This window comes from Oncorhynchus keta, chromosome 4, assembly GCF_023373465.1.
Source record: "Oncorhynchus keta strain PuntledgeMale-10-30-2019 chromosome 4, Oket_V2, whole genome shotgun sequence".
Classification (NCBI taxonomy): domain Eukaryota; kingdom Metazoa; phylum Chordata; class Actinopteri; order Salmoniformes; family Salmonidae; genus Oncorhynchus; species Oncorhynchus keta.
Genome location: NC_068424.1, coordinates 68,778,323 through 68,806,098, shown reverse-complemented (window position 1 = coordinate 68,806,098; position 27,776 = coordinate 68,778,323). Strand labels below are relative to the sequence as shown.

General features: G+C 42.6%; 2 protein-coding genes across 8 annotated transcripts in view; both read left to right on the top strand.

The window, feature by feature from the left end:
• Positions 1–10,097, top strand: part of ppp3cb (protein phosphatase 3, catalytic subunit, beta isozyme) — a 57,571-nt gene extending 47,474 nt beyond the window's left edge. For all 7 annotated transcript variants that reach the window (XM_052513368.1, XM_052513377.1, XM_052513404.1 and 4 more), the window contains one exon: positions 9,378–10,097. In XM_052513368.1, the coding sequence (XP_052369328.1) occupies positions 9,378–9,556 (179 nt within the window). In that variant the 3' untranslated portion in view covers positions 9,557–10,097. The remainder of the gene's footprint in view (positions 1–9,377) is intronic.
• A 5,016-nt stretch (positions 10,098–15,113) lies between these two features.
• Positions 15,114–27,654, top strand: LOC118381455 (stimulator of interferon genes protein-like). The gene is made up of 7 exons (XM_035768392.2): positions 15,114–15,274; positions 21,121–21,347; positions 21,491–21,671; positions 22,670–22,778; positions 22,976–23,217; positions 26,689–26,875; positions 27,019–27,654. The coding sequence occupies exons 3-7, from the start codon at positions 21,516–21,518 to the stop codon at positions 27,288–27,290; spliced, it is 966 nt and encodes a 321-aa protein (XP_035624285.1). The 5' UTR covers positions 15,114–15,274; positions 21,121–21,347; positions 21,491–21,515; the 3' UTR covers positions 27,291–27,654.
• Positions 27,655–27,776: the final 122 nt, after the last annotated feature.

Below are 27,776 nucleotides of genomic sequence, written 5' to 3'. Positions count from 1 at the left end.
TATCGTGTGTAGGAATTACTTATCATGTACTAAACTGGTTATCGTGTGTAGGAATTACTTATCATGTACTAAACTGGTTATCGTGTGTAGGAATTACTTATCATGTACTAAACTGGTTATCGTGTGTAGGAATTACTTATCATGTACTAAACTGGTTATCGTGTGTAGGAATTACTTATCATGTACTAAACTGGTTATCGTGTGTAGGAATTACTTATCATGTACTAAACTGGTTATCGTGTGTATGGATTTCTTATCTTCTACTAATCTGGTTATCGTGTGTAGGAATTACTTATCATGTACTAAACTGGTTATCGTGTGTAGGAATTACTTATCATGTACTAAACTGGTTATCGTGTGTATGGATTTCTTATCTTCTACTAATCTGGTTATCGTGTGTAGGAATTACTTATCATGTACTAAACTGGTTATCGTGTGTAGGAATTACTTATCATGTACTAAACTGGTTATCGTGTGTATGGATTTCTTATCTTCTACTAATCTGGTTATCGTGTGTATGGATTTCTTATCTTCTACTAATCTGGTTATCGTGTGTAGGAATTACTTATCATGTACTAAACTGGTTATCGTGTGTAGGAATTACTTATCATGTACTAAACTGGTTATCGTGTGTATGGATTTCTTATCTTCTACTAATCTGGTTATCGTGTGTGGGAATTACTTATCATGTACTAAACTGGTTATCGTGTGTAGGAATTACTTATCATGTACTAATCGTCCCTACACAAATACATCATCCCTACACAAATACATCATCCCTACACAAATACATCGTCCCTACACAAATACATCGTCCCTACACAAATACATCATCCCTACACAAATACATCGTCCCTACACAAATACATCGTCCCTACACAAATACATTGTCCTACACAAATACATCGTCCCTACACAAATACATCGTCCCTACACAAATACATCGTCCCTACACAAATACATTGTCCCTACACAAATACATTGTCCCTACACAAATACATCATCCCTACACAAATACATCGTCCCTACACAAATACATCGTCCCTACACAAATACATTGTCCCCACACAAATACATCGTCCCTACACAAATACATCGTCCCTACACAAATACATCGTCCCTACACAAATACATCGTCCCTACACAAATACATCATCCCTACACAAATACATCGTCCCTACACAACCCCTGCTATTTGGTTTTGTAACAACATGTGCTGTGTGGAGCCTGTGGAGTTTTGCATTGGAAATGTGATGTTCCATGATAGACCACATTGTAAAAAACACAAGACCACTACAGTCTTTATGTCGAGCTTATCTTCTACTAATCTGGTTATCGTGTGTAGGAATTACTTATCATGTACTAAACTGGTTATCGTGTGTAGGAATTACTTATCATGTACTAAACTGGTTATCGTGTGTAGGAATTACTTATCATGTACTAAACTGGTTATCGTGTGTATGGATTTCTTATCTTCTACTAATCTGGTTATCGTGTGTAGGAATTACTTATCATGTACTAAACTGGTTATCGTGTGTAGGAATTACTTATCATGTACTAAACTGGTTATCGTGTGTAGGAATTACTTATCATGTACTAAACTGGTTATCGTGTGTATGGATTTCTTATCTTCTACTAATCTGGTTATCGTGTGTATGGATTTCTTATCTTCTACTAATCTGGTTATCGTGTGTAGGAATTACTTATCATGTACTAAACTGGTTATCGTGTGTAGGAATTACTTATCATGTACTAAACTGGTTATCGTGTGTATGGATTTCTTATCTTCTACTAATCTGGTTATCGTGTGTATGGATTTCTTATCTTCTACTAATCTGGTTATCGTGTGTAGGAATTACTTATCATGTACTAAACTGGTTATCGTGTGTAGGAATTACTTATCATGTACTAAACTGGTTATCGTGTGTATGGATTTCTTATCTTCTACTAATCTGGTTATCGTGTGTGGGAATTACTTATCATGTACTAAACTGGTTATCGTGTGTAGGAATTACTTATCATGTACTAATCGTCCCTACACAAATACATCATCCCTACACAAATACATCGTCCCTACACAAATACATCGTCCCTACACAAATACATCGTCCCTACACAAATACATTATCCCTACACAAATACATTGTCCCTACACAAATACATCGTCCCTACACAAATACATCGTCCCTACACAAATACATCGTCCCTACACAAATACATCGTCCCTACACAAATACATTGTCCCTACACAAATACATCATCCCTACACAAATACATCGTCCCTACACAAATACATCGTCCCTACACAAATACATCGTCCCTACACAAATACATCATCCCTACACAAATACATCGTCCCTACACAAATACATCGTCCCTACACAAATACATCGTCCCTACACAAATACATCATCCCTACACAAATACATCGTCCCTACACAACCCCTGCTATTTGGTTTTGTAACAACATGTGCTGTGTGGAGCCTGTGGAGTTTTGCATTGGAAATGTAATGTTCCATGATAGACCACATTGTAAAAAAACACAAGACCACTACAGTCTTTATGTCGAGCTTATCTTCTACTAATCTGGTTATCGTGTGTAGGAATTACTTATCATGTACTAAACTGGTTATCGTGTGTAGGAATTACTTATCATGTACTAAACTGGTTATCGTGTGTAGGAATTACTTATCATGTACTAAACTGGTTATCGTGTGTAGGAATTACTTATCATGTACTAAACTGGTTATCGTGTGTATGGATTTCTTATCATGTACTAAACTGGTTATCGTGTGTAGGAATTGCTTATCATGTACTAATCTGGTTATCGTGTGTAGGAATTGCTTATCATGTACTAAACTGGTTATCGTGTGCAGGAATTGCTTATCGTGCAGTAAACTGGTTATCGTGTGTATGGATTTCTTATCATGTACTAAACTGGTTATCGTGTGTAGGAATTACTTATCATGTACTAAACTGGTTATCGTGTGTAGGAATTACTTATCATGTACTAAACTGGTTATCGTGTGTAGGAATTGCTTATCATGTACTAAACTGGTTATCGTGTGTAGGAATTGCTTATCGTGCACTAAACTGGTTATCGTGTGTATGGATTTCTTATCATGTACTAAACTGGTTATCGAGTGTAGGAATTTCTTATCATGTACTAAACTGGTTATCGTGTGTAGGAATTACTTATCATGTACTAAACTGGTTATCGTGTGTAGGAATTACTTATCATGTACTAAACTGGTTATTGTGTGTAGGAATTACTTATCATGTACTAAACTGGTTATCGTGTGTAGGAATTACTTATCATGTACTAAACTGGTTATCGTGTGTAGGAATTACTTATCATGTACTAAACTGGTTATCGTGTGTAGGAATTACTTATCATGTACTAAACTGGTTATCGTGTGTAGGAATTACTTATCATGTACTAAACTGGTTATCGTGTGTAGGAATTACTTATCATGTACTAAACTGGTTATCGTGTGTAGGAATTACTTATCATGTACTAAACTGGTTATCGTGTGTATGGATTTCTTATCTTCTACTAATCTGGTTATCGTGTGTATGGATTTCTTATCTTCTACTAATCTGGTTATCGTGTGTAGGAATTACTTATAATGTACTAAACTGGTTATCGTGTGTGGGAATTACTTATCATGTACTAAACTGGTTATCGTGTGTAGGAATTACTTATCATGTACTAATCGTCCCTACACAAATACATCATCCCTACACAAATACATCATCCCTACACAAATACATCGTCCCTACACAAATACATCGTCCCTACACAAATACATCATCCCTACACAAATACATCGTCCCTACACAAATACATCGTCCCTACACAAATACATCGTCCCTACACAAATACATCGTCCCTACACAAATACATCGTCCCTACACAAATACATCGTCCCTACACAAATACATTGTCCCTACACAAATACATTGTCCCTACACAAATACATCATCCCTACACAAATACATCGTCCCTACACAATACATCGTCCCTACACAAATACATTGTCCCTACACAAATACATCGTCCCTACACAAATACATCGTCCCTACACAAATACATCGTCCCTACACAAATACATCGTCCCTACACAAATACATCATCCCTACACAAATACATCGTCCCTACACAACCCCTGCTATTTGGTTTTGTAACAACATGTGCTATGTGGAGCCTGTGGAGTTTTGCATTGGAAATGTGATGTTCCATGATAGACCACATTGTAAAAAAACACAAGACCACTACAGTCTTTATGTCGAGCTTATCTTCTACTAATCTGGTTATCGTGTGTAGGAATTACTTATCATGTACTAAACTGGTTATCGTGTGTAGGAATTACTTATCATGTACTAAACTGGTTATCGTGTGTAGGAATTACTTATCATGTACTAAACTGGTTATCGTGTGTATGGATTTCTTATCTTCTACTAATCTGGTTATCGTGTGTAGGAATTACTTATCATGTACTAAACTGGTTATCGTGTGTAGGAATTACTTATCATGTACTAAACTGGTTATCGTGTGTAGGAATTACTTATCATGTACTAAACTGGTTATCGTGTGTATGGATTTCTTATCTTCTACTAATCTGGTTATCGTGTGTATGGATTTCTTATCTTCTACTAATCTGGTTATCGTGTGTAGGAATTACTTATCATGTACTAAACTGGTTATCGTGTGTAGGAATTACTTATCATGTACTAAACTGGTTATCGTGTGTATGGATTTCTTATCTTCTACTAATCTGGTTATCGTGTGTATGGATTTCTTATCTTCTACTAATCTGGTTATCGTGTGTAGGAATTACTTATCATGTACTAAACTGGTTATCGTGTGTAGGAATTACTTATCATGTACTAAACTGGTTATCGTGTGTATGGATTTCTTATCTTCTACTAATCTGGTTATCGTGTGTGGGAATTACTTATCATGTACTAAACTGGTTATCGTGTGTAGGAATTACTTATCATGTACTAATCGTCCCTACACAAATACATCATCCCTACAAAAATACATCGTCCCTACACAAATACATCGTCCCTACACAAATACATCGTCCCTACACAAATACATCATCCCTACACAAATACATCGTCCCTACACAAATACATCGTCCCTACACAAATACATCGTCCCTACACAAATACATCGTCCCTACACAAATACATCGTCCCTACACAAATACATCGTCCCTACACAAATACATCATCCCTACACAAATACATCGTCCCTACACAAATACATCGTCCCTACACAAATACATCGTCCCTACACAAATACATCGTCCCTACACAAATACATCGTCCCTACACAAATACATCGTCCCTACACAAATACATCGTCCCTACACAAATACATCATCCCTACACAAATACATCGTCCCTACACAACCCCTGCTATTTGGTTTTGTAACAACATGTGCTGTGTGGAGCCTGTGGAGTTTTGCATTGGAAATGTAATGTTCCATGATAGACCACATTGTAAAAAAACACAAGACCACTACAGTCTTTATGTCGAGCTTATCTTCTACTAATCTGGTTATCGTGTGTAGGAATTACTTATCATGTACTAAACTGGTTATCGTGTGTAGGAATTACTTATCATGTACTAAACTGGTTATCGTGTGTAGGAATTACTTATCATGTACTAAACTGGTTATCGTGTGTAGGAATTACTTATCATGTACTAAACTGGTTATCGTGTGTATGGATTTCTTATCTTCTACTAATCTGGTTATCGTGTGTAGGAATTACTTATCATGTACTAATCTGGTTATCGTGTGTAGGAATTGCTTATCATGTACTAAACTGGTTATCGTGTGCAGGAATTGCTTATCGTGCAGTAAACTGGTTATCGTGTGTAGGAATTACTTATCATGTACTAAACTGGTTATCGTGTGTAGGAATTACTTATCATGTACTAAACTGGTTATCGTGTGTAGGAATTACTTATCATGTACTAAACTGGTTATCGTGTGTAGGAATTGCTTATCATGTACTAAACTGGTTATCGTGTGTAGGAATTGCTTATCGTGCACTAAACTGGTTATCGTGTGTATGGATTTCTTATCATGTACTAAACTGGTTATCGAGTGTAGGAATTTCTTATCATGTACTAAACTGGTTATCATGTGTATAGATTTCTTATCATGTACTAAACTGGTTATCGTGTGTAGGAATTACTTATCATGTACTAAACTGGTTATTGTGTGTAGGAATTACTTATCATGTACTAAACTGGTTATCGTGTGTAGGAATTACTTATCATGTACTAAACTGGTTATCGTGTGTAGGAATTACTTATCATGCACTAAACTGGTTATCGTGTGTAGGAATTACTTATCATGTACTAAACTGGTTATCGTGTGTAGGAATTACTTATCATGTACTAAACTGGTTATCGTGTGTAGGAATTACTTATCATGTACTAAACTGGTTATCGTGTGTAGGAATTACTTATCATGTACTAAACTGGTTATCGTGTGTAGGAATTACTTATCATGTACTAAACTGGTTATCGTGTGTAGGAATTACTTATCATGTACAAAACTGGTTATCGTGTGTATGGATTTCTTATCTTCTACTAATCTGGTTATCGTGTGTATGGATTTCTTATCTTCTACTAATCTGGTTATCGTGTGTAGGAATTACTTATCATGTACTAAACTGGTTATCGTGTGTAGGAATTACTTATCATGTACTAAACTGGTTATCGTGTGTATGGATTTCTTATCTTCTACTAATCTGGTTATCGTGTGTATGGATTTCTTATCTTCTACTAATCTGGTTATCGTGTGTAGGAATTACTTATCATGTACTAAACTGGTTATCGTGTGTAGGAATTACTTATCATGTACTAAACTGGTTATCGTGTGTATGGATTTCTTATCTTCTACTAATCTGGTTATCGTGTGTGGGAATTACTTATCATGTACTAAACTGGTTATCGTGTGTAGGAATTACTTATCATGTACTAAACTGGTTATCGTGTGTATGGATTTCTTATCTTCTACTAATCTGGTTATCGTGTGTAGGAATTACTTATCATGTACTAAACTGGTTATCGTGTGTAGGAATTGCTTATCATGTACTAAACTGGTTATCGTGTGTATGGATTTCTTATCTTCTACTAATCTGGTTATCGTGTGTAGGAATTGCTTATCATGTACTAAACTGGTTATCGTGTGTATGGATTTCTTATCTTCTACTAATCTGGTTATCGTGTGTATGGATTTCTTATCATGTACTAAACTGGTTATCGTGTGTAGGAATTACTTATCATGCACTAAACTGGTTATCGTGTGTAGGAATTACTTATCATGTACTAAACTGGTTATCGTGTGTAGGAATTACTTATCATGTACTAAACTGGTTATCGTGTGTATGGATTTCTTATCTTCTACTAATCTGGTTATCGTGTGTAGGAATTGCTTATCATGTACTAAACTGGTTATCGTGTGTATGGATTTCTTATCTTCTACTAATCTGGTTATCGTGTGTAGGAATTGCTTATCATGTACTAAACTGGTTATCGTGTGTATGGATTTCTTATCTTCTACTAATCTGGTTATCGTGTGTATGGATTTCTTATCATGTACTAAACTGGCTATCGTGTGTAGGAATTACTTATCATGCACTAAACTGGTTATCGTGTGTAGGAATTACTTATCATGTACTAAACTGGTTATCGTGTGTAGGAATTACTTATCATGTACTAAACTGGTTATCGTGTGTAGGAATTACTTATCATGCACTAAACTGGTTATCGTGTGTATGGATTTCTTATCTTCTACTAATCTGGTTATCGTGTGTATGGATTTCTTATCTTCTACTAATCTGGTTATCGTGTGTATGGATTTCTTATCTTCTACTAATCTGGTTATCGTGTGTATGGATTTCTTATCTTCTACTAATCTGGTTATCGTGTGTAGGAATTACTTATCATGTACAAAACTGGTTATCGTGTGTAGGAATTACTTATCATGTACAAAACTGGTTATCGTGTGTAGGAATTACTTATCATGTACAAAACTGGTTATCGTGTGTAGGAATTACTTATCATGTACAAAACTGGTTATCGTGTGTAGGAATTACTTATCATGTACAAAACTGGTTATCGTGTGTAGGAATTGCTTATCATGTACTAAACTGGTTATCGTGTGTAGGAATTGCTTATCATGTACTAAACTGGTTATCGTGTGTAGGAATTGCTTATCGTGCAGTAAACTGGTTATAGTGTGTATGGATTTCTTATCATGTACTAAACTGGTTATCGTGTGTAGGAATTGCTTATCATGTACTAAACTGGTTATCGTGTGTAGGAATTGCTTATCATGTACTAAACTGGTTATCGTGTGTAGGAATTGCTTATCGTGCAGTAAACTGGTTATAGTGTGTATGGATTTCTTATCATGTACTAAACTGGTTATCGTGTGTAGGAATTGCTTATCATGTACTAATCTGGTTATCGTGTGTAGGAATTGCTTATCATGTACTAAACTGGTTATCGTGTGCAGGAATTGCTTATCGTGCAGTAAACTGGTTATCGTGTGTATGGATTTCTTATCATGTACTAAACTGGTTATCGTGTGTATGGATTGCTTATCGTGCACTAAACTGGTTATCGTGTGTAGGAATTGCTTATCGTGCACTAAACTGGTTATCGTGTGTATGGATTTCTTATCATGTACTAAACTGGTTATCGTGTGTAGGAATTGCTTATCATGTACTAAACTGGTTATCGTGTGCAGGAATTGCTTATCATGTACTAAACTGGTTATCGTGTGTATGGATTTCTTATCATGTACTAAACTGGTTATCATGTGTATAGATTTCTTATCATGTACTAAACTGGTTATCGTGTGTAGGAATTGCTTATCATGTACTAAACTGGTTATCGTGTGTAGGAATTGCTTATCGTGCACTAAACTGGTTATCGTGTGTATGGATTTCTTATCATGTACTAAACTGGTTATCGTGTGTAGGAATTTCTTATCATGTACTAAACTGGTTATCATGTGTATAGATTTCTTATCATGTACTAAACTGGTTATCGTGTGTAGGAATTTCTTATCTTGTATGTAGCAGCAGGGTTGGGATCAATTCCATTTAATTTTCAGCCAATTCAGAAAGTAAACCAAATTCTAAATGTTCTTTAAGCATTGAAGAGATTTGGAAATGGAATTTCAGTGTACCTCCCTGAATTGACTGGAATTGAAATGGAATTCATCTCAACCCTGGTAGCAAGTGCACTGTAACTACATTGTGTGTGTATTACACGAGCGTGAGGATATGTGTGTGTGTATTAGATGAGTCTGTAACTGAGTTGTGGTCTGCCTCCCCAGCGATCCGAGGCTTCTCTCCTCAACATAAGATCAATAGCTTTGCGGAGGCCAAGGGTCTGGACCGGATCAACGAGCGCATGCCCCCCCGCCGTGACGCCGTCAACAGTGTGGGTGTCTCCATGGGCCGCATGAACATGGGGGAGCCCAACGGCACCGACAACAACAGCAATATACAGTGATGGACACACACACATTTATACATAAACACTAATACACACAGATATAAAGTACATACCCACACATACACACATTTATACATAAACACTAATACACACAGATATAAAGTACATACCCACACATACACACATTTATACATAAACACTAATACACACAGATATAAAGTACATACCCACACATACACACATTTATACATAAACACTAATACACACAGATATAAAGTACATACCCACACATACACACATTTATACATAAACACTAATACACACAGATATAAAGTACATACCCACACATACACACATTTATACATAAACACTAATACACACAGATATAAAGTACATACCCACACATACACACATTTATACATAAACACTAATACACACAGATATAAAGTACATACCCACACATACACACATTTATACATAAACACTAATACACACAGATATAAAGTACATACCCACACATACACACATTTATACATAAACACTAATACACACAGATATAAAGTACATACCCACACATACACACATTTATACATAAACACTAATACACACAGATATAAAGTACATACACACATTTATACATAAACACTAATACACACAGATATAAAGTACATACCCACACATACACACTTAAAGTAAAACACATTTACGGTAAACATACTTAGACATGCACTTAAACAAGGATCATACAGAACACACAGTCAACATATAGACCTACACGTACACAGTAATGGTACACACACCATCCTCCTCCGCCTCCCCTGGCCTGTTGCTCCCCAGCCCTTCTCTCTACCCGTTTGACAAGACTGTGCCATGGATGGATCAGACCTCCAATCGGACAAACTGTACTGCAGGTTCCATCACTCCCTGACCTGGTCACACACTACTACCGACCCCTGACCTGACCACCTGAACACACTACACTACGGAACACTCTACTGGACGTTCTGGAACACTCCAATGCAAAACAAAGAGATAATGTTCTGTTCTAATTGTGTAGTGGGGCTGACTGGGGGACAGATGTTTCCTTTTTGTTATGTTGGGGGCAGAGGGAGGGTGGAGCTGACTGGGGGACAGATGTCACCTTTCTGTTATGTTGGGGGCAGAGGGAGAGTGGGGCTGACTGGGGGACAGATGTTACCTTTCTGTTATGTTGGGGGCAGAGGGAGGGTGGGGCTGACTGGGGGACAGATGTTACCTTTCTGTTATGTTGGGGGCAGAGGGAGGGTGGGGCTGACTGGGGGACAGATGTTACCTTTCTGTTATGTTGGGGGCAGAGGGAGGGTGGGGCTGACTGGGGACAGATGTTACCTTTCTGTTATGTTGGGGGCAGAGGGAGGGTGGGGCTGACTGGGGGACAGATGTTACCTTTCTGTTATGTTGGGGGCAGAGGGAGGGTGGAGCTGACTGGGGGACAGATGTTACCTTTCTGTTATGTTGGGGTCAGAGGGAGGGTGGAGCTGACTGGGGGACAGATGTTACCTTTCTGTTATGTTGGGACAGGGGAAGGGTGGAGCTGACTGGGGGACAGATGTTACATTTCTGTTATGTTGGGACAGGGGAAGGGTGGAGCTGACTGGGGGACAGATGTTACCTTTCTGTTATGTTGGGACAGGGGAAGGGTGGGGAGTGGAGGCATGTAGGTGAGAGGTCGACGGGGGCTAAGGTGGCATGCGGTGGAGGTACTACCTGTCCGTGATTTACAGTTTCCTCTTCTCATTTTAAAACAGGAAGTTGTGTCAGCCCTGTCGGTGGTTTACTTCATTCATTTTATTTGATAAGATATCTACATAGGGAGATGGATAGTTGTCATGGCGGCTGTGAATTTATTGGTGTATGCGTTTGCATCTGCGTGTGAAATTTGAATGCCATTTTCATCTGCAAACATACATGGTAGTGCTTTCCAATATGTTTTGCTACTAGTACTATATGATAATAACAGGACATTGAAATTAAGCATACTATTTATTAACTTCAAGGAAAAGATGAAGTTGTCAGAAGGTTCAAAATGCAGTCTTATTACCTGAGTGTTCTCCATCCTATAAAGCCAATATGCTCCACTGGCCAGTTAGCCAGTGCTGAGGTGGCACACAGAGTTCACAGTACACTCACTACACCCCAGGTAGACGCTGCCTCTAAAGTCAGATAAACAAAACTGATCGTTCAACAGTTTTAGGGGCAATGTCTGTCTGCTCCACTCTTATGTTCTATTGCTGCCAAGTCAGATGATTTCCAAAACTGATCTTATTTCAGTTTTAAGGACAACTTTTTACCACTTTTACATATTTTACTTGCTGGGACTATCTACACTTCTATGTTCTATTGCTGCCAAGTTAATCATAGAAATAGAAAGCATAGAATGGACACCTGTATCAGAGATTGAAATGTACAAACAACTATGATTGGCTGTTTTGTAGGCATGCAATCAGAATCAGCATGAGTGAAGTCTGTTCTATGCATTCCATTTCTATGGTGTCCTCTTATGTGCTGTCCAGTTGCCTATAACCTGAGTCGGCTGTAACTGGAGTAAGTCCCTATATATGCTGTTTTGTTCTACTTTGAAGATGAAATGGTGTTTTTGGCTGAGTGTGAACAGTGACCAACAGAAGGTTATTTATTTGTAAATCATTTATAAACGCATCAGTGCATGCAGTTAAGTTATTTGATAATAATAATGTGAAATTCTATTTGTGCCGTGTTTCAGTATGGTAAGTTATTTTTATCTTCTTGTTTCAAATTAACTAAGGGATGATATTTATTTGTGAAAAAAACATTTTCCAGTTTTTATTTTATTTTGGGATTTCGTTTTTTATTTCATTTGAGTTTTTTCATGACTGTATTATGAGTTAATGTATTATTTTATTTTGATGCTGTACAGACTAGACGTTTGTATGAGGTGCCATGCGTTGTGACTCTATCGCTCCTCTCTTCTCTGATGTGCAGGAGTTGTTTTGAAACCTACACACAAAAAAACGGTTCCAAAACGGATCTTCGGTGGTCCCTATAGGAGAACCCTTTTCGGTTCCAGGTGGAACCCTTTTTGCTTCCAGGTAGAACTCTTTTGGGTTCCATGTAGAAAGAACCCTCTGTGGAAAGGGTTCTAAATGGAATTCAGAAGGGTTCTACCTGGAACCAAAAAGGGTTCTTCAAAGGGTTCTCCTATGGGGACAGCCAAAGAACCCTTTTAGGCACGAGATAGCACCTTTGTTTCTAAGAGTGAACAATAGTGTGAATGAAGAACCGTACTACAAAAAGACAGACTTCCATTCAGGCAGCCAAAGCATGATTGCATGGTAAACTCATCTGTAAAAGCAGACACAGTTACAGAAGTTGTCTCAAACATTTTAAAGGAAAAGTGTATTCTCTAATCATAATTCTTAAATTATATTCTTGTTATTTAATATTATCATTATTATATTTATAATTAACATTGTTCTTAAGCTCTCTGCTAATTGCTCTTGCGTTTTGCTGATCCTTGTTTGGTCTCATTGTGCTTTATTTTGAGAGGTGAACTTACCGGAGACCTCGTGCCATATAGTTTGTGCCATGGTTCTCTCTCAGACTCCTTTATTACACAAACTGTAAGCATGCCCCATGGGACAAACCACTTTTTTACTCTTGAATAAAATATGCATGAACCTTTGGCATACTTCTGTTTATGGCCTGTCTCACGTCAGACTTAGACGTTCATCCATGTTTCTCACACATCACACTTCAGTTCCAAATGTCAAAGTGTTTAAGGTCAGGCATTAACTCTGATTTTGAAAGGTTTCTTTTGCTGGATTCGAACATGCAACCTTCTGAAACAGAGGTAGATGCTTACGCATCCCCATGCACAACGCCCTACCAAACCTACCTGAAGGTAATAGCGTTCACTGTTGCCCCTAGTGACCGGTTTCCACGTCACCTCCCACATCCTCAGACATGGATGGATGTCGAATTCTGTCTTTTATCACGGTTGATCTGGCTGGTTTATTAACTCCTTCATACACAGACAAACGCATATAGAAAGCCACCCACATGTGGACACACGAAAACACACACCACAGGCTCTTCCTGACATAATAGGGTCGGGATCCACATTTCAATTTGATTCATGAATTGGACATTTGCTTTATTTACTCGGAAAAGAGGAAAACAAGTTCAATTGACTCCAGCCATGATCACCTTGTCACTGTAGCTTCATTCACCTCAGGAAATAGGGGATTTAACATTCTACAAACACGTCATACAACAATTAGCCTGCTACGCACTAGCTCAGCACCGGGATTAGAACTATAGTTTCGTTTAATGTCAAGTCAAACAGCAGTTACATAGACAATGCAATCTACTCCAGCTGTCTTTAGCTACCTCTGCAATGTGTTGAGAAAAAGTCCTGCGTTTTCATGCAGCTGTGTTGATGCGGCTCTCTACAGAGAGGAAGAGCTAAACGAGAGGTTTCATTATCACCAAGTTCAGACCAAACCGATCCCAATGCGTTTCTATGGGGTTATTTTGGAACTAAACTTGTCGCCTGCCTTCGCATCTTTGGGAAGATTCCCGTTGTTAGTGTGGGGACATACATGTCGTATACAGATCTCTGCTCTCCACAAACCCAGCCAGTTGCCAGCCACACAAACAGCCTTCGCCTCCCGCTCCCAGGTGTCCGCATGGTATTCAAATCAGACCAGCTGACACTGCTAAACTGCATTTGCCTTTGAATCGGGATTGGAATGATTTTAGTTGCCTATTTTAAATAGTTTGTGTTGAGCTAGTGTATGGCCATATCCAATTGACACCCCTGTTTAATATGAATCTCATACAGAAGTCCACACCTGGATAGGTACTGTACTGGCTGTGATGTGCTGTGTAACAACACATTTATAAGGTGTAAGTAGACCGGAGAGAGGTGGGTTGACCGAAACGTGTTAAATCACCTCCCGAACAGTTTATCATAAGAACACATACTGTATGGTTAATCAGAGGCGTTCATTAAGACAGCCGGAGCAGTATATTAAAACAGTGATACATTGGGTTATAACAACACCCATGCCTCTTCCTCCACTCCCTGTTCCACTACTGTTACCTAGTACAGTACATCAACCCCTCTCTGTGGAATTTGTTTCGAGCAAACTTTATACCTCTCTGTCTTTATCACTTTTCATCTAGCTCTATTGGTCTTTATCACTTTTCATCTAGCTCTATTGGTCTTTATCACTTTTTATCTAGCTCTATTGGTCTTTATCACTTTTTATCTAGCTCTATTGGTCGTTATCACTTTTCATCTAGCTCTATTGGGCTTTATCACTTTTTATCTAGCTCTATTGGTCTTTATCACTTTTTATCTAGCTCTATTGGGCTTTATCACTTTTTATCTAGCTCTATTGGGCTTTATCACTTTTTATCTAGCTCTATTGGTCTTTATCTTTGTAAGTCGCTCTGGATAAGAGCGTCTGCTAAATGACTTAAATGTAATGTAAATGTTATCACTCATTGTGTGGGATATATTGCCTCTTGTAAACTGAAACTGAAACTATTACCCAAATGTGTACAACACAAAGGGAAGCAGGGAGAGAGTGAGAACACAAGTGGAAAATGAGAGGGAGAAGTGATAGCTCTGATTTATAATCTCTATTCATCTGATTTTCTATCAACACACACCTATTTGAATCTCTTTCAATCTGGAATTGTCTCTGTTGTTCTGTGTTCTGGAACTGGGATCACTCAAAACACATAAAGGTAAGCCTCAACAGATAAGCTACATAAAAAATGACAACTAAAAATGTTTTCTGCATTTGAACTGTACCTTTAAATGATTCCGTGTCTAGATCTAACTATAGGATAGCAATTCCCTCATTGAGATATGTATTTATTGTGTGTATATGAATTAATGCTCTTTTATTTCTTATTCTTATCCGTATTTTTTAAAACTGCACTGATGGTTAGGGGTTCGTAAGTGAGCATTTCACTGTAAGGTCTATTCGGCGCATGTGACTAATGCAATTTGATTTGATATGATTTGAGTCAGTGATAGTCTCCAGACGTAATATGTGGTATGAGAATGTAGTCATGGAGATTATGTATGTATTGTGGGTCGTTTTCACTACTCTGAAGTGCACGGGTAACATCAGGGCACCATTTAATAGTTCATGGGTTTTACTGGACTATAATTCTTATTTCCTTCAATCTAATATAAAGTTGGTCCTCTTCCTTTCCACTTTATACAATGCAAAGCAAAGCAGGCTGAGGGTTTCTCCTAAAGGGATACTTTGGGATTTTGGCAATGAGGTCCTTTATCTACTTCCCCAGAGTCAGATGGACTTGTGAATTAATTTTTTATTATTTTTGAACAGATTTCATATGGCAGGTAGCCTAGCGGGTAGAGAGCCGAGCAAGTTAGAGGAAGTTAGGTCGTTTTACAAACCAGTGCTTGTAACTAACCTTAGTGCAACGACTGGAATTCTATGGGTGTTATTGCACTAACACTAACTTAAATTGGGTGCTGGATCCTGGTATATTGTCCAAAGAACAGAAATAGGACAGCACTCCAGTAAATAAACTTAAATTGACATACAGTATGAGCCCTTCTTCAGCGTGCAAGGCAATGGCAATCAATGTCACAACAAGAAGACCTCACAGGTGAGAATAATTGTAAATTCACAGTCAGTATAGGCCCAATCAAGAGACCCCAGCAGAGAGAGCTGTGGGGGAAACATGACAATCTAAGAAAGATACATGGTGTCACGGCTCAGGCTAAGACTCAGATGCAGACACAGGAGGCGGATAGTACGAGTCTCAGAGTTTATTATAGTACAAGGGGCAGGCAAAAGGTTGTAATCCAGAGTCAGGAAGGATCAGGACAGGCAGAAAGGTTAGAACTGTGGGCAGGATCAAGGTCAGGGCAGGCAGAAAGGTTAGAACAGTGGGCAGGATCAGGGTCAGGACAGGCAGAAAGGTTAGAACTGTGGGCAGGATCAGGGTCAGGACAGGCAGAAAGGTTAGAACAGTGGGCAGGATCAAGGTCAGGGCAGGCAGAAAGGTTAGAACTGTGGGCAGGATCAGGGTCAGGACAGGCAGAAAGGTTAGAACAGTGGGCAGGATCAGGGTCAGGACAGGCAGAAAGGTTAGAACTGTGGGCAGGATCAGGGTCAGGACAGGCAGAAAGGCTAGAACTGTGGGCAGGATCAGGGTCAGGACAGGCAGAAAGGCTAGAACTGTGGGCAGGATCAGGGTCAGGACAGGCAGAAAGGTTAGAACTGTGGGCAGGATCAGGGTCAGGACAGGCAGAAAGGTTAGAACTGTGGGCAGGATCAGGGTCAGGACAGGCAGAAAGGCTAGAACTGTGGGCAGGATCAGGGTCAGGACAGGCAGAAAGGCTAGAACTGTGGGCAGGATCAGGGTCAGGACAGGCAGAAAGGTTAGAACTGTGGGCAGGATCAGGGTCAGGACAGGCAGAAAGGTTAGAACTGTGGGCAGGATCAGGGTCAGGACAGGCAGAAAGGTGAGAACGAACTGTGGGCAGGATCAGGGTCAGGACAGGCAGAAAGGTTAGAACAGTGGGCAGGATCAGGGTCAGGACAGGCAGAAAGGTTAGAACTGTGGGCAGGATCAGGGTCAGGACAGGCAGAAAGGTTAGAACTGTGGGCAGGATCAGGGTCAGGACAGGCAGAAAGGTTAGAACTGTGGGCAGGATCGGGGTCAGGACAGGCAGAAAGGCTAGAACTGTGGGCAGGATCGGGGTCAGGACAGGCAGAAAGGCTAGAACTGTGGGCAGGATCAGGGTCAGGACAGGCAGAAAGGTGAGAACGAACTGTGGGCAGGATCAGGGTCAGGACAGGCAGAAAGGTTAGAACTGTGGGCAGGATCAGGGTCAGGACAGGCAGAAAGGCTAGAACTGTGGGCAGGATCAGGGTCAGGACAGGCAGAAAGGCTAGAACTGTGGGCAGGATCGGGGTCAGGACAGGCAGAAAGGTGAGAACGAACTGTGGGCAGGATCAGGGTCAGGACAGGCAGAAAGGTTAGAACAGTGGGCAGGATCAAGGTCAGGGCAGGCAGAAAGGTTAGAACTGTGGGCAGGATCAGGGTCAGGACAGGCAGAAAGGTTAGAACAGTGGGCAGGATCAGGGTCAGGACAGGCAGAAAGGTTAGAACTGTGGGCAGGATCGGGGTCAGGACAGGCAGAAAGGCTAGAACTGTGGGCAGGATCAGGGTCAGGACAGGCAGAAAGGTTAGAACTGTGGGCAGGATCAGGGTCAGGACAGGCAGAAAGGTGAGAACGAACTGTGGGCAGGATCAGGGTCAGGACAGGCAGAAAGGTGAGAACGAACTGTGGGCAGGATCAGGGTCAGGACAGGCAGAAAGGTTAGAACTGTGGGCAGGATCAGGGTCAGGACAGGCAGAAAGGCTAGAACTGTGGGCAGGATCAGGGTCAGGACAGGCAGAAAGGTTAGAACTGTGGGCAGGATCAGGGTCAGGACAGGCAGAAAGGTCAGAACTGTGGGCAGGATCAGGGTCAGGACAGGCAGAAAGGCTATAACTGAGGGCAGGATCAGGGTCAGGACAGGCAGAAAGGCTAGAACTGTGGGCAGGATCAGGGTCAGGACAGGCAGAAAGGCTAGAACTGTGGGCAGGATCAGGGTCAGGACAGGCAGAAAGGCCTAATCCAGTCAGGAAAGATCAGGACAGGCAGAAAGGTTAGAACTGTGGGCAGGATCAGGGTCAGGACAGGCAGAAAGGCTAGAACTGTGGGCAGGATCAGGGTCAGGACAGGCAGAAAGGCTAGAACTGTGGGCAGGATCAGGGTCAGGACAGGCAGAAAGGTTAGAACTGTGGGCAGGATCAGGGTCAGGACAGGCAGAAAGGCTAGAACTGTGGGCAGGATCAGGGTCGGGACAGGCAGAAAGGTTAGAACTGTGGGCAGGATCAGGGTCAGGACAGGCAGAAAGGGTAGAACTGTGGGCAGGATCAGGGTCGGGACAGGCAGAAAGGTTAGAACTGTGGGCAGGATCAGGGTCAGGACAGGCAGAAAGGCTATAACTGAGGGCAGGATCAGGGTCAGGACAGGCAGAAAGGCTAGAACTGTGGGCAGGATCAGGGTCAGGACAGGCAGAAAGGCTAGAACTGTGGGCAGGATCAGGGTCAGGACAGGCAGAAAGGCCTAATCCAGAGTCAGGAAAGATCAGGACAGGCAGAAAGGTTAGAACTGTGGGCAGGATCAGGGTCAGGACAGGCAGAAAGGCTAGAACTGTGGGCAGGATCAGGGTCAGGACAGGCAGAAAGGCTAGAACTGTGGGCAGGATCAGGGTCAGGACAGGCAGAAAGGCTAGAACTGTGGGCAGGATCAGGGTCGGGACAGGCAGAAAGGTTAGAACTGTGGGCAGGATCAGGGTCGGGACAGGCAGAAAGGGTAGAACTGTGGGCAGGATCAGGGTCAGGACAGGCAGAAAGGTTAGAACTGTGGGCAGGATCAGGGTCAGGACAGGCAGAAAGGGTAGAACTGTGGGCAGGATCAGGGTCAGGACAGGCAGAAAGGTTAGAACTGTGGGCAGGATCAGGGTCAGGACAGGCAGAAAGGCTAGAACTGGAAAGACTAGGAAAACCAAAACTAGAGCACAGGAAACATGGGAACACGCTGGTAGGACTTGACAGGACAAGATTAACTGGCAACAGACAAACAGTATGAATGCACAAGGGATAATGGGGGAGATGGGAGACACCTGGTGGGTGTGGAGACAAGCACAAAGACAGGTGAAACAGATCAGGGTGTGACACACAGACACACAATACAATTACATTATGATGTCATTACCAAAGTGTTTGGCCTATTGTTAACATACAACAAACAACAAGAAAAATAGCATTCCTCATTAAGGCTGGAAACAGGAGACAAAGGGCTGTGAGACAGAGGTTTAATCCTAGACACATGAAAAGTGAAATTAATACGGAGGGTGTGGGGCAACAGAAGACGAACAGCAGAGGGGCTAAGGATTTTAGAGATGGGGAAAGGGCCGATGAAAGGGGTGGAAAGTTTACGGGACTCCACCCGGAGAGGCCGGCCCCGAGTGGAAAGCCATCCCCTCTGCCTGAGCTGATAGCGGGGAGCAGGGGTCCGGTGGCGATCCACCTGTCGCCGATACCTGGATGTGGTCTTCAAAAGCGTGGCCCGGGCTCTCTTCTAGGGACGGCGACAGCGGCGGACAAACATCTTGGCAGAGGGTATGCTGGCTTCTTCCTCTTGCTCAGGGAAGAGCGAGGGATGGTATCCAAAGGAACAGGACGAGAGACCAGTGGGTGTGAAAACCAGAGGACAGGCTGGCCGACGACCCAATGAGGGTGCAGAATGCCTTCCAGAACGAGAACTGAGGACCACAAACAGAGACCATGTCGACTGGAAGTCCATGGATCCAGAAGATGTGCTACACCATGAGCTGTGCCGTCTCCTTGGCTGAGGGTACCTTGGTAAGGGGAATAAAATAGGCTGTTTTAGAAAACCTATCCACCACCGTCAGTATCGTGGTGTTGCCATCTGATGGAGGAAGACCAGTAACAAAGTCCAGGGATATATGGGACCAGGGGCAGTGAGGAACAGAGTGGTTGAAGAAGGCCAGCCGTAACTTGCCGCAGAGTCTAATTTTGTGCACACAGTGCAGGCGGCGACGAATGTGGAGACATCAGGAACCATGGAAGGCCACTAAAAGCATTGTCAGATGAAAGCCAGAGTACAACGGGAGCCTGGATGGCAGGTCAGTCTCAAGGAATGTGCCCATTCTAGGACTGGTGCAACGGGCAGAGCCTGGGACAAACATCCGGGTAAGCCGGACCCCTCCCACCTTACGAACCAGGCTTCCCATGGTGGCTCCTTGGGAGGAGACGGCATTGCAGAGCTGATCCGAGTCTGCTGGGTCAGTCATGGCCAGTTTGTACTATCACGGCTCAGGCAAAGACCCAGATGCAGACAGTACGAGTATCAGAGTTTATTATAGTACAAGGGGCAGGCAAAAGGTAAGTCAAGCCAGGCAAAGGGTTGTAAACGAAATCAGAAACTAGAGCACAGGAAACATGGGAACACGCTGAAAGGACTTGACAGGACAAGGCGAACTGGCAACAGACAAACAGAAAACGCAGGTATGTATATACAGGGGATAATGGGGGAGATGGGAGACACCTGGTGGGTGTGGAGACAAGCACAAAGACAGGTGAAACAGATCAGGGTGTGACACACAGACACACAATACAATTACATTATGATGTCATTACCAAAGTGTTTGGCCTATTGATAACATACTACAAACAACTAGAAAAATAACATTCCTCATTAAGGCCTGCTGGGGCAAGAATGCACAAGTGGTCTATCCAATATGTCTCTCTGTGGAGAAGTAATTTATCCCCATCTCCTCCCCTACATGGCCTTCACCAATTCAATGCCCATATAACGCAAGGCACTTAGTTCATGATTATGGCTGTTGAAATGTCTGGCAACCTTTCAAGAAGTTGTGAAAATGAAATAAAAGGGACAGGTGTTACCTGATTATTTGTATGTTATATCTCTAATACTAAGTCATGGTGCTGTTATGTCTGTTCCTCAGATGCAATAGTTGGGAGGGGAGGAGAGTCTGGTCCCTCAGCCTCGTGGGAGTCTACCCAAAGCTGGTGCGATAGGATTGGCTACCATGGTGATGACGGCCATCTTGGTTTTGGAGCCTGAGAGCTTCTTCAGACACGTTGCAGCAGCGATACTCATCCTGACTGTGGGGCCCTCGCTGCATGGAGTGTTTCTTTTCATAGAGGAATGTCTTCATCATGCAACTACCCGGTGAGGGAACTTAACTTCCATACTCATAGTCATACTCATACCCACAAAACATGGTCGCTGAATAAATAGATCAATATTTACATATTACCTGCCTCCCTCTCTACCTCTCCCCCTCTCCTTTTCTCACCCCTCTGTCTACCCAGGTAGCGTGGTGGTAGGCTGGGTCAGATGGTGACAGCCTGTGTGGGTGTGTATACTCTCCTGGGTGTGGGGTTGGCAGCGCTGCTGTTTGGCCTGACTGAGCCACCGCCCTGGAGAGACCAGTGGAGCATGGTGGTCTTGGCCTGTGGCCTCTACCCTCTACTCAGAACCCTGGGAGTACTGGTGAGATAACAAGAGCCTGATCTGGAACTCTCACACACAATATGAACCAACACAGAACCCTGTGTGTCTCCAGCAGGGTTGGGGGTGAATTCCATCTAAATTCCATTCAATTCAGGATGTTCCCTGAAGTTCCGATTCCAGATCTTTTGAATGTTTTACAATGAGGACAATTTGGAATTCTGCATTGACTGGAATTGAAATGGAATTGAACCCAACCCTGGTCTCAAGGATGGTTTTAATCATCAGTCTGGTGTGGGTCTCCAAACCCTCTCATTTAAGCCACTAATAACATAGTTTAGCTTCCTGAAGCCAATTATACTGAACGATACTGTAGCTTACATGCTAATGTAAAATGCTGACTGTGTGTTAGTGTGATTCTTGTTAGCTCACCAGAGTTGTGGTTTTTGATTGCTCATTTACATTAACATTTACATTTAAGTCATTTAGCAGACGCTCTTATCCAGAGCGACTTACAAATTGGTGCATACACCTTATGACATCCAGTGGAACAGCCACTTTACAATAGTGCATCTAAATCTTTTAGGGGGGTGAGAAGGATTACTTACCCTATCCTAGGTATTCCTTGAAGAGGTGGGGTTTCAGGTGTCTCCGGAAGGTGGTGATTGACTCCGCTGTCCTGGCGTCGTGAGGGAGTTTGTTCCACCATTGGGGGGCCAGAGCAGCGAACAGTTTTGACTGGGCTGAGCGGGAACTGTACTTCCTCAGTGGTAGGGAGGCGAGCAGGCCAGAGGTGGATGAACGCAGTGCCCTTGTTTGGGTGTAGGGCCTGATCAGAGCCTGGAGGTACTGAGGTGCCGTTCCCCTCACAGCTCCGTAGGCAAGCACCATGGTTGTGGTTTCAGTAAATCCCAGTAAATATTTTTAAACCAGATTCTCTGCATGTCTGTCTGTGATGTCTGTCTGTGAGTAATTCTGCATGTCTGCCTGTGAGTAATACTGGTTATTTCCCAGTTGATGTTTCTCTCTCCCATATCTAGGGTCCGTCTGAAGTGGAAGTGTCAGAGATTTGTGAGGAGAGGAAGATGAACGTGGCTCATGGCCTGGCTTGGTCTTTCCACCTGGGCTACCTCAACCTGGTGTTGCCTCGTAAGTAGACTACCATCAGCTCACACACACATAGAAAATCATAACCTCTGGATTTGATGTAGATTAATCACAACGAACAGTCAGAGAGAAGGCTGTACTTATTTTGACAGGGGCATTTATTAAGCTTTTTTCTGTAACATAACAAATACTGTATCATGTCAGCTGTGTGTATTTGTTTATCTGTATTTTTGTGGTAGGGTTGGAGGGTTCTATAGCAGAATTCCGTGCCTCACACACGGCAGGTCCGTTTGAGACCAGGGGTTCCAGAAAGCTCCTCATCCTCCTCCCTCTCAACGCCAACATCGCTCACAAGCTGGAAGATGAGGACACCAACATCCGTTTCTATGACAACCTCCCTAACACAGAGATCGACAGAGCAGGGGTCAGGGGGCGTGTCTACAGGCACAGTGTCTACAGCCTATTGGACGAGAACAGACAGGTAGGTAGGGATTACCTTACAGTCAGTAACCTTCTCAAACACTATCCCAAAGTGAAATGCATTACACTGGCACCACCATGTGGTCAAACAGTGAATCAACAGTGAGTGGTTAAGAACCTCTGGAAAATACAAAAATAATGTGGAAAAGCCCAACACGTGCACAACGTGGCCAAATGTGTGCACAATCTATAAACCTATTTGCAGATTTTTTGGGTTGTTGCACTGAATTCCCTAATCCCAGTATTCCCTGTTTGTGTGTGTGTGTGTGTGTGTGTGTGTGTCTCACACACCGAATGTCACATGTACCGAATGCAACAGGTGTAGTAGACCTTACAGTGAAATGCTTACTTTTTAAAAATTAAAACATTTAAAAATTCTGGAAAGTAAAAAAAAACTGAAGCAATATATATTTTTTGAACAAATAAAAAAAATGAAGGAGCAACAATAAAATAACAGGAGCGAGGCGATATACAGGGGGTACCGTACAGAGTCAATGTGGAGGCTATATACAGGGGGTACCGTACACAGTCAATGTGGAGGCTATATACAGGGGGTACCGTACACAGTCAATGTGGAGGCTATATACAGGGGGTACCGTACAGAGTCAATGTGGAGGCTATATACAGGGGGTACCAGTACAGAGTCAATGTGGAGGCTATATACAGGGGGTACCGTACAGAGTCAATGTGGAGGTTATATACAGGGGGTACCGTACAGAGTCAATGTGGAGCGTATATACAGGGGGTACCGTACAGAGTCAATGTGGAGGCTATATACAGGGGGTACCAGTACAGAGTCAATGTGGAGGCTATATACAGGGGGTACCGTACAGAGTCAATGTGGAGGCTATATACAGGGGGTACCGTACAGAGTCAATGTGGAGGCTATATACAGGGGGTACCAGTACAGAGTCAATGTGGAGGCTATATACAGGGGGTACCAGTACAGAGTCAATGTGGAGGCTATATACAGGGGGTACCAGTACAGAGTCAATGTGGAGGCTATATACAGGGGGTACCGTACAGAGTCAATGTGGAGGCTATATACAGGGGGTACCAGTACAGAGTCAATGTGGAGGCTATATACAGGGGGTACCAGTACAGAGTCAATGTGGAGGCTATATACAGGGGGTACCGTACAGAGTCAATGTATGTGGGCATCAGTTAGTCGAGGTAATTGAGGTAATATGTATATGTAGGTAGAGGTAAAGTGACTATGCATGGATAATAAACAGAGAGTGGCAGCAGTGTAAACATGGGGGTTGGGGGGGACAATGCAAAAAGTCTGGGTATCCATTTGATTAGCTATTCGAGAGTCTTTTGGCTTGAGGGTAGAAGCTGTTAAGAAGACTTTTGGAACTAGACTTGGCGCTTCTGTACCGCTTGTCGTGCGGTAGCAGAGAGAACAGTCTATGACTGGGATGGCTGGTGTCTTTGGCAATTTTTGGGGCCTTCCTCTGATACTGCCTGGTATAGAGGTCCTGGATGGCCTGAAGCTTCGTCACAGTGATGTACTGGGCCATACACACTACTCTCTGTAGTGCCTTGCGGTCGGAGGCCGAGCTGTTGCCATAGCAGGTGGGGATGCAACCAGTCAGGATGGTCTCGATGGTGCAGCTGTGTAACTTTTTGAGGATCTGAGGACCCATGCCAAATCTTTTCAGTCTTCTGACGGGGAATAGGCGTTGTCGTGCTATCTTTACGACTGTCTTGGTGTGTTTGTGGGAGAGGCTGTTATCCTGGCACCACACTGCCAGATCTCTGAAGTCCTCCCTATAGGCTGTATCATTGTTGTCGGTGATCAGGCCTACCACTGTTGTGTTGTCGAAAAACGTAATGATGGTGTAAGAGTCGTGCTTGGCCATGCAGTCATGTGTGAACAGGGAGTACAGGAAAGGACTGAGCACGCACCCCTGAGGAGGCTCCGTGTTGAGGATCAGCGTGGCAGATGTGTTACCACCTGGGGGCAGCCCGTCAGGAAGTCCAGGATCCAATTGCAGAGGGAGGTGTTTAGTCCCTGGGTCCTTAGCTTAGTGATGAGCTGTGAGGGAACTATGGTGTTGAACGCTGAGCGGTAGTCAATGAATAGCATTCTCACGTAGGAGTTCCTTTACTCCAGGTGGGAAAGGACAGTGTGGAGTGCAACAGAGATTGCATCATCTGTGGATCTGCTGGAGTGTTATGCAAATTGGAGTGAGTCTAGGGTTTCTGGGATAATGGTGTTGATGTGAGCCATGACCAGCCTTTCAAAGCACTTCATGGCTACAGGTGTGAGTGCTACGGGTACATAGTCATTCAGGCTGGTTACCTTGGGGTTCTTGGGCACAGGGACGATGGTGGTCTGCTTGAAACATGTTGCTATTACAGACTCGGTCAGGGACAGGTTGAAAATGTCAGTGAAGACAGTTGGTCAGCACATGCTCAGAGTACACGTCCTGGTAATCCGCCTGGCTCTGCAGCCTTGTGAATGTTGACCTGTTTAAAGGTCTTATATTGGCTACGGAGAGCTGATCACAAAGTCATCTGGAACAGCTGATGCTCTCATGCATTTTTCAGTGTTGCTTGCCTCGAACCAGCATAGAAGTAATTTAGCTCATCTGGTAGGCTTGTGTCACTGGGCAGCTCACAGCTGTGCTTCCCTTTGTAGTCTGTAATAGTTTTCAAGCCCTGCCACATCCGACGAGCGTCAGAGCCGGTGTAGTACAATTCATTCTTAGTCCTGTATTGATGCTTTGCCTGTTTGATGGTTCGTCAGAAGGCATAACAGGATTTCTTATAAGCGTCCCGTTAAAAATCCCGCTTCTTGAAAGCAGCAGCTTTATACTTTAGCTCAGTGTGGATGTTGCCTGTAATCCATGGCTTCTGGTTGGGGTATGTACGTACAGTCACTGACGATACTATGGGTACATGTATGTCCGCGGGCCTCTTGCCTAAGCACTCCCTAGGTGCCTTCCCCTTCCCCCCTGGGAACAAATGAAACAGGAAAACAAATAATTTCTCAAACAAACTAAGAAACAAAGGACATCAAATAAGCTCTATCTGAGCAACAAACTCACAGAACATACCAACTGCTACCAACAACTAACATAGTAAATTATCCACAGTCATCAGCCTCCTCTCTCAGCAATGACCTCCCTCACATTCAATCTCTCAGCAATGACCTCCCAGCAATGACTTTCTCCTGAACAGAACACTGGCTTTTATATAGCTTCAGAATGAATGTGTAACTGGAGACAGCTGCGTCTTGACGGGGGGGCGGGGTCAGCTCTCCAATTAGCCATGGAGTCGACCAATCAGCTGCTTGAGGGATTTCAGGAAGCCATTTCCTGAAATAAACACATGCAAATACACAAACTACAACACATAAACTGGGGAACGTAACACTGGTACTTCCTGGTTTAGTTTTTGCTTGTAAGCAGGAATCAGGAGGATAGAGGTATGGTCTGTTTGTTATGTGTGTGTTTGTCTGTAGGCCCATCACTGTGTGGTGGAGTATGCCACCCCTCTGCTGACCCTGTATAAGATGTCTCAGGAGAGCAGTGCAGGGTTTGGGGAAAGGGACAGGAGAGAGCAGGTGCTGCTGTTCTACAGGACTCTACAGGACATACTGGACCGCTCACTGGAGTGCAGGAACCGCTACCGACTCATCCTGCTCAACGGTTAGATGTCTGTCTTTCAGTCCGTTTTGTCCGTGTGTCTCTCTGTCTGTCCGTCCTTCTCTCTTTCTCACTCTCATAATATAAGATTGAATGTCCTCCTATGTGCCTAATATTACGACCTATGTAATTTCTACTTCTTGTAGATGAACATGAGGATGACCCTCACTTCCTGTCCAAGGCTATTCTGAAGAACCTGGATCAGCAGGAGAAAGAAGAGTTCTATGTTCTCCCTGTCAACCCTCAGTCTGAGGTGGACCACCCACTCATCCCTCCCGCCACGATCCCCATAGATGACATGCACCAAATTGAGCCAATGAGCAGTGTACCATCACTCATGATCAGTCATGACATGCCGCGTACACTCAGGGAACCAGACATCCTTTCTCCATATGGTGGGACAGGTCTAAGGAGATAAACACTCACTTACATTTTAGTAGATGCTCTTATCCAGAGCAATTTACAAGAGCAATTAGGGTTAACTGCCTTGCTCAAGGGCACATTGACAGACGGTCAAATCTTTGTTAGTTTACTATGTTTGTTTGTTTACTATAGTTAAACACGGGATGTTCGGGTTCTCAATGCAAAAAAAATGATATTATTATAGAACATAATTAGTTTTAAGGAAACAGTAGAAATACAATATATCCTGAACTGCTTAATTGAATATGAATGCTAGGTAATACATGTCAAGGAATTTAGGTTGCTACTGGTGTGTAGCTGTTTTTTTTTAGCAGGATATTGTTAATTGTGTAATAAAGTCCTATATTGGCTGTAACATTTAGTGTTGTTTATCTGTGATCAATTTGTGTGTCATGTATGCATAACTGAGGCATATAATAACAACCCATCTTATTTCTTACATTGTCTGCATGTTGTTCTATACTCTCCTAAGCTCTGTAAT

Bases quoted from the DNA above. Each gene is read 5' to 3' on its own strand.
- LOC118381455 (XM_035768392.2), top strand. From the start codon at position 21,516: ATGGTGACAGCCTGTGTGGGTGTGTATACTCTCCTGGGTGTGGGGTTG. The intron at 23,218-26,688 runs GTAGGTAGGGAT...GTTTGTCTGTAG, and splicing joins TATTGGACGAGAACAGACAG to GCCCATCACTGTGTGGTGGA. The intron at 26,876-27,018 runs GTTAGATGTCTG...TACTTCTTGTAG, and splicing joins CCGACTCATCCTGCTCAACG to ATGAACATGAGGATGACCCT.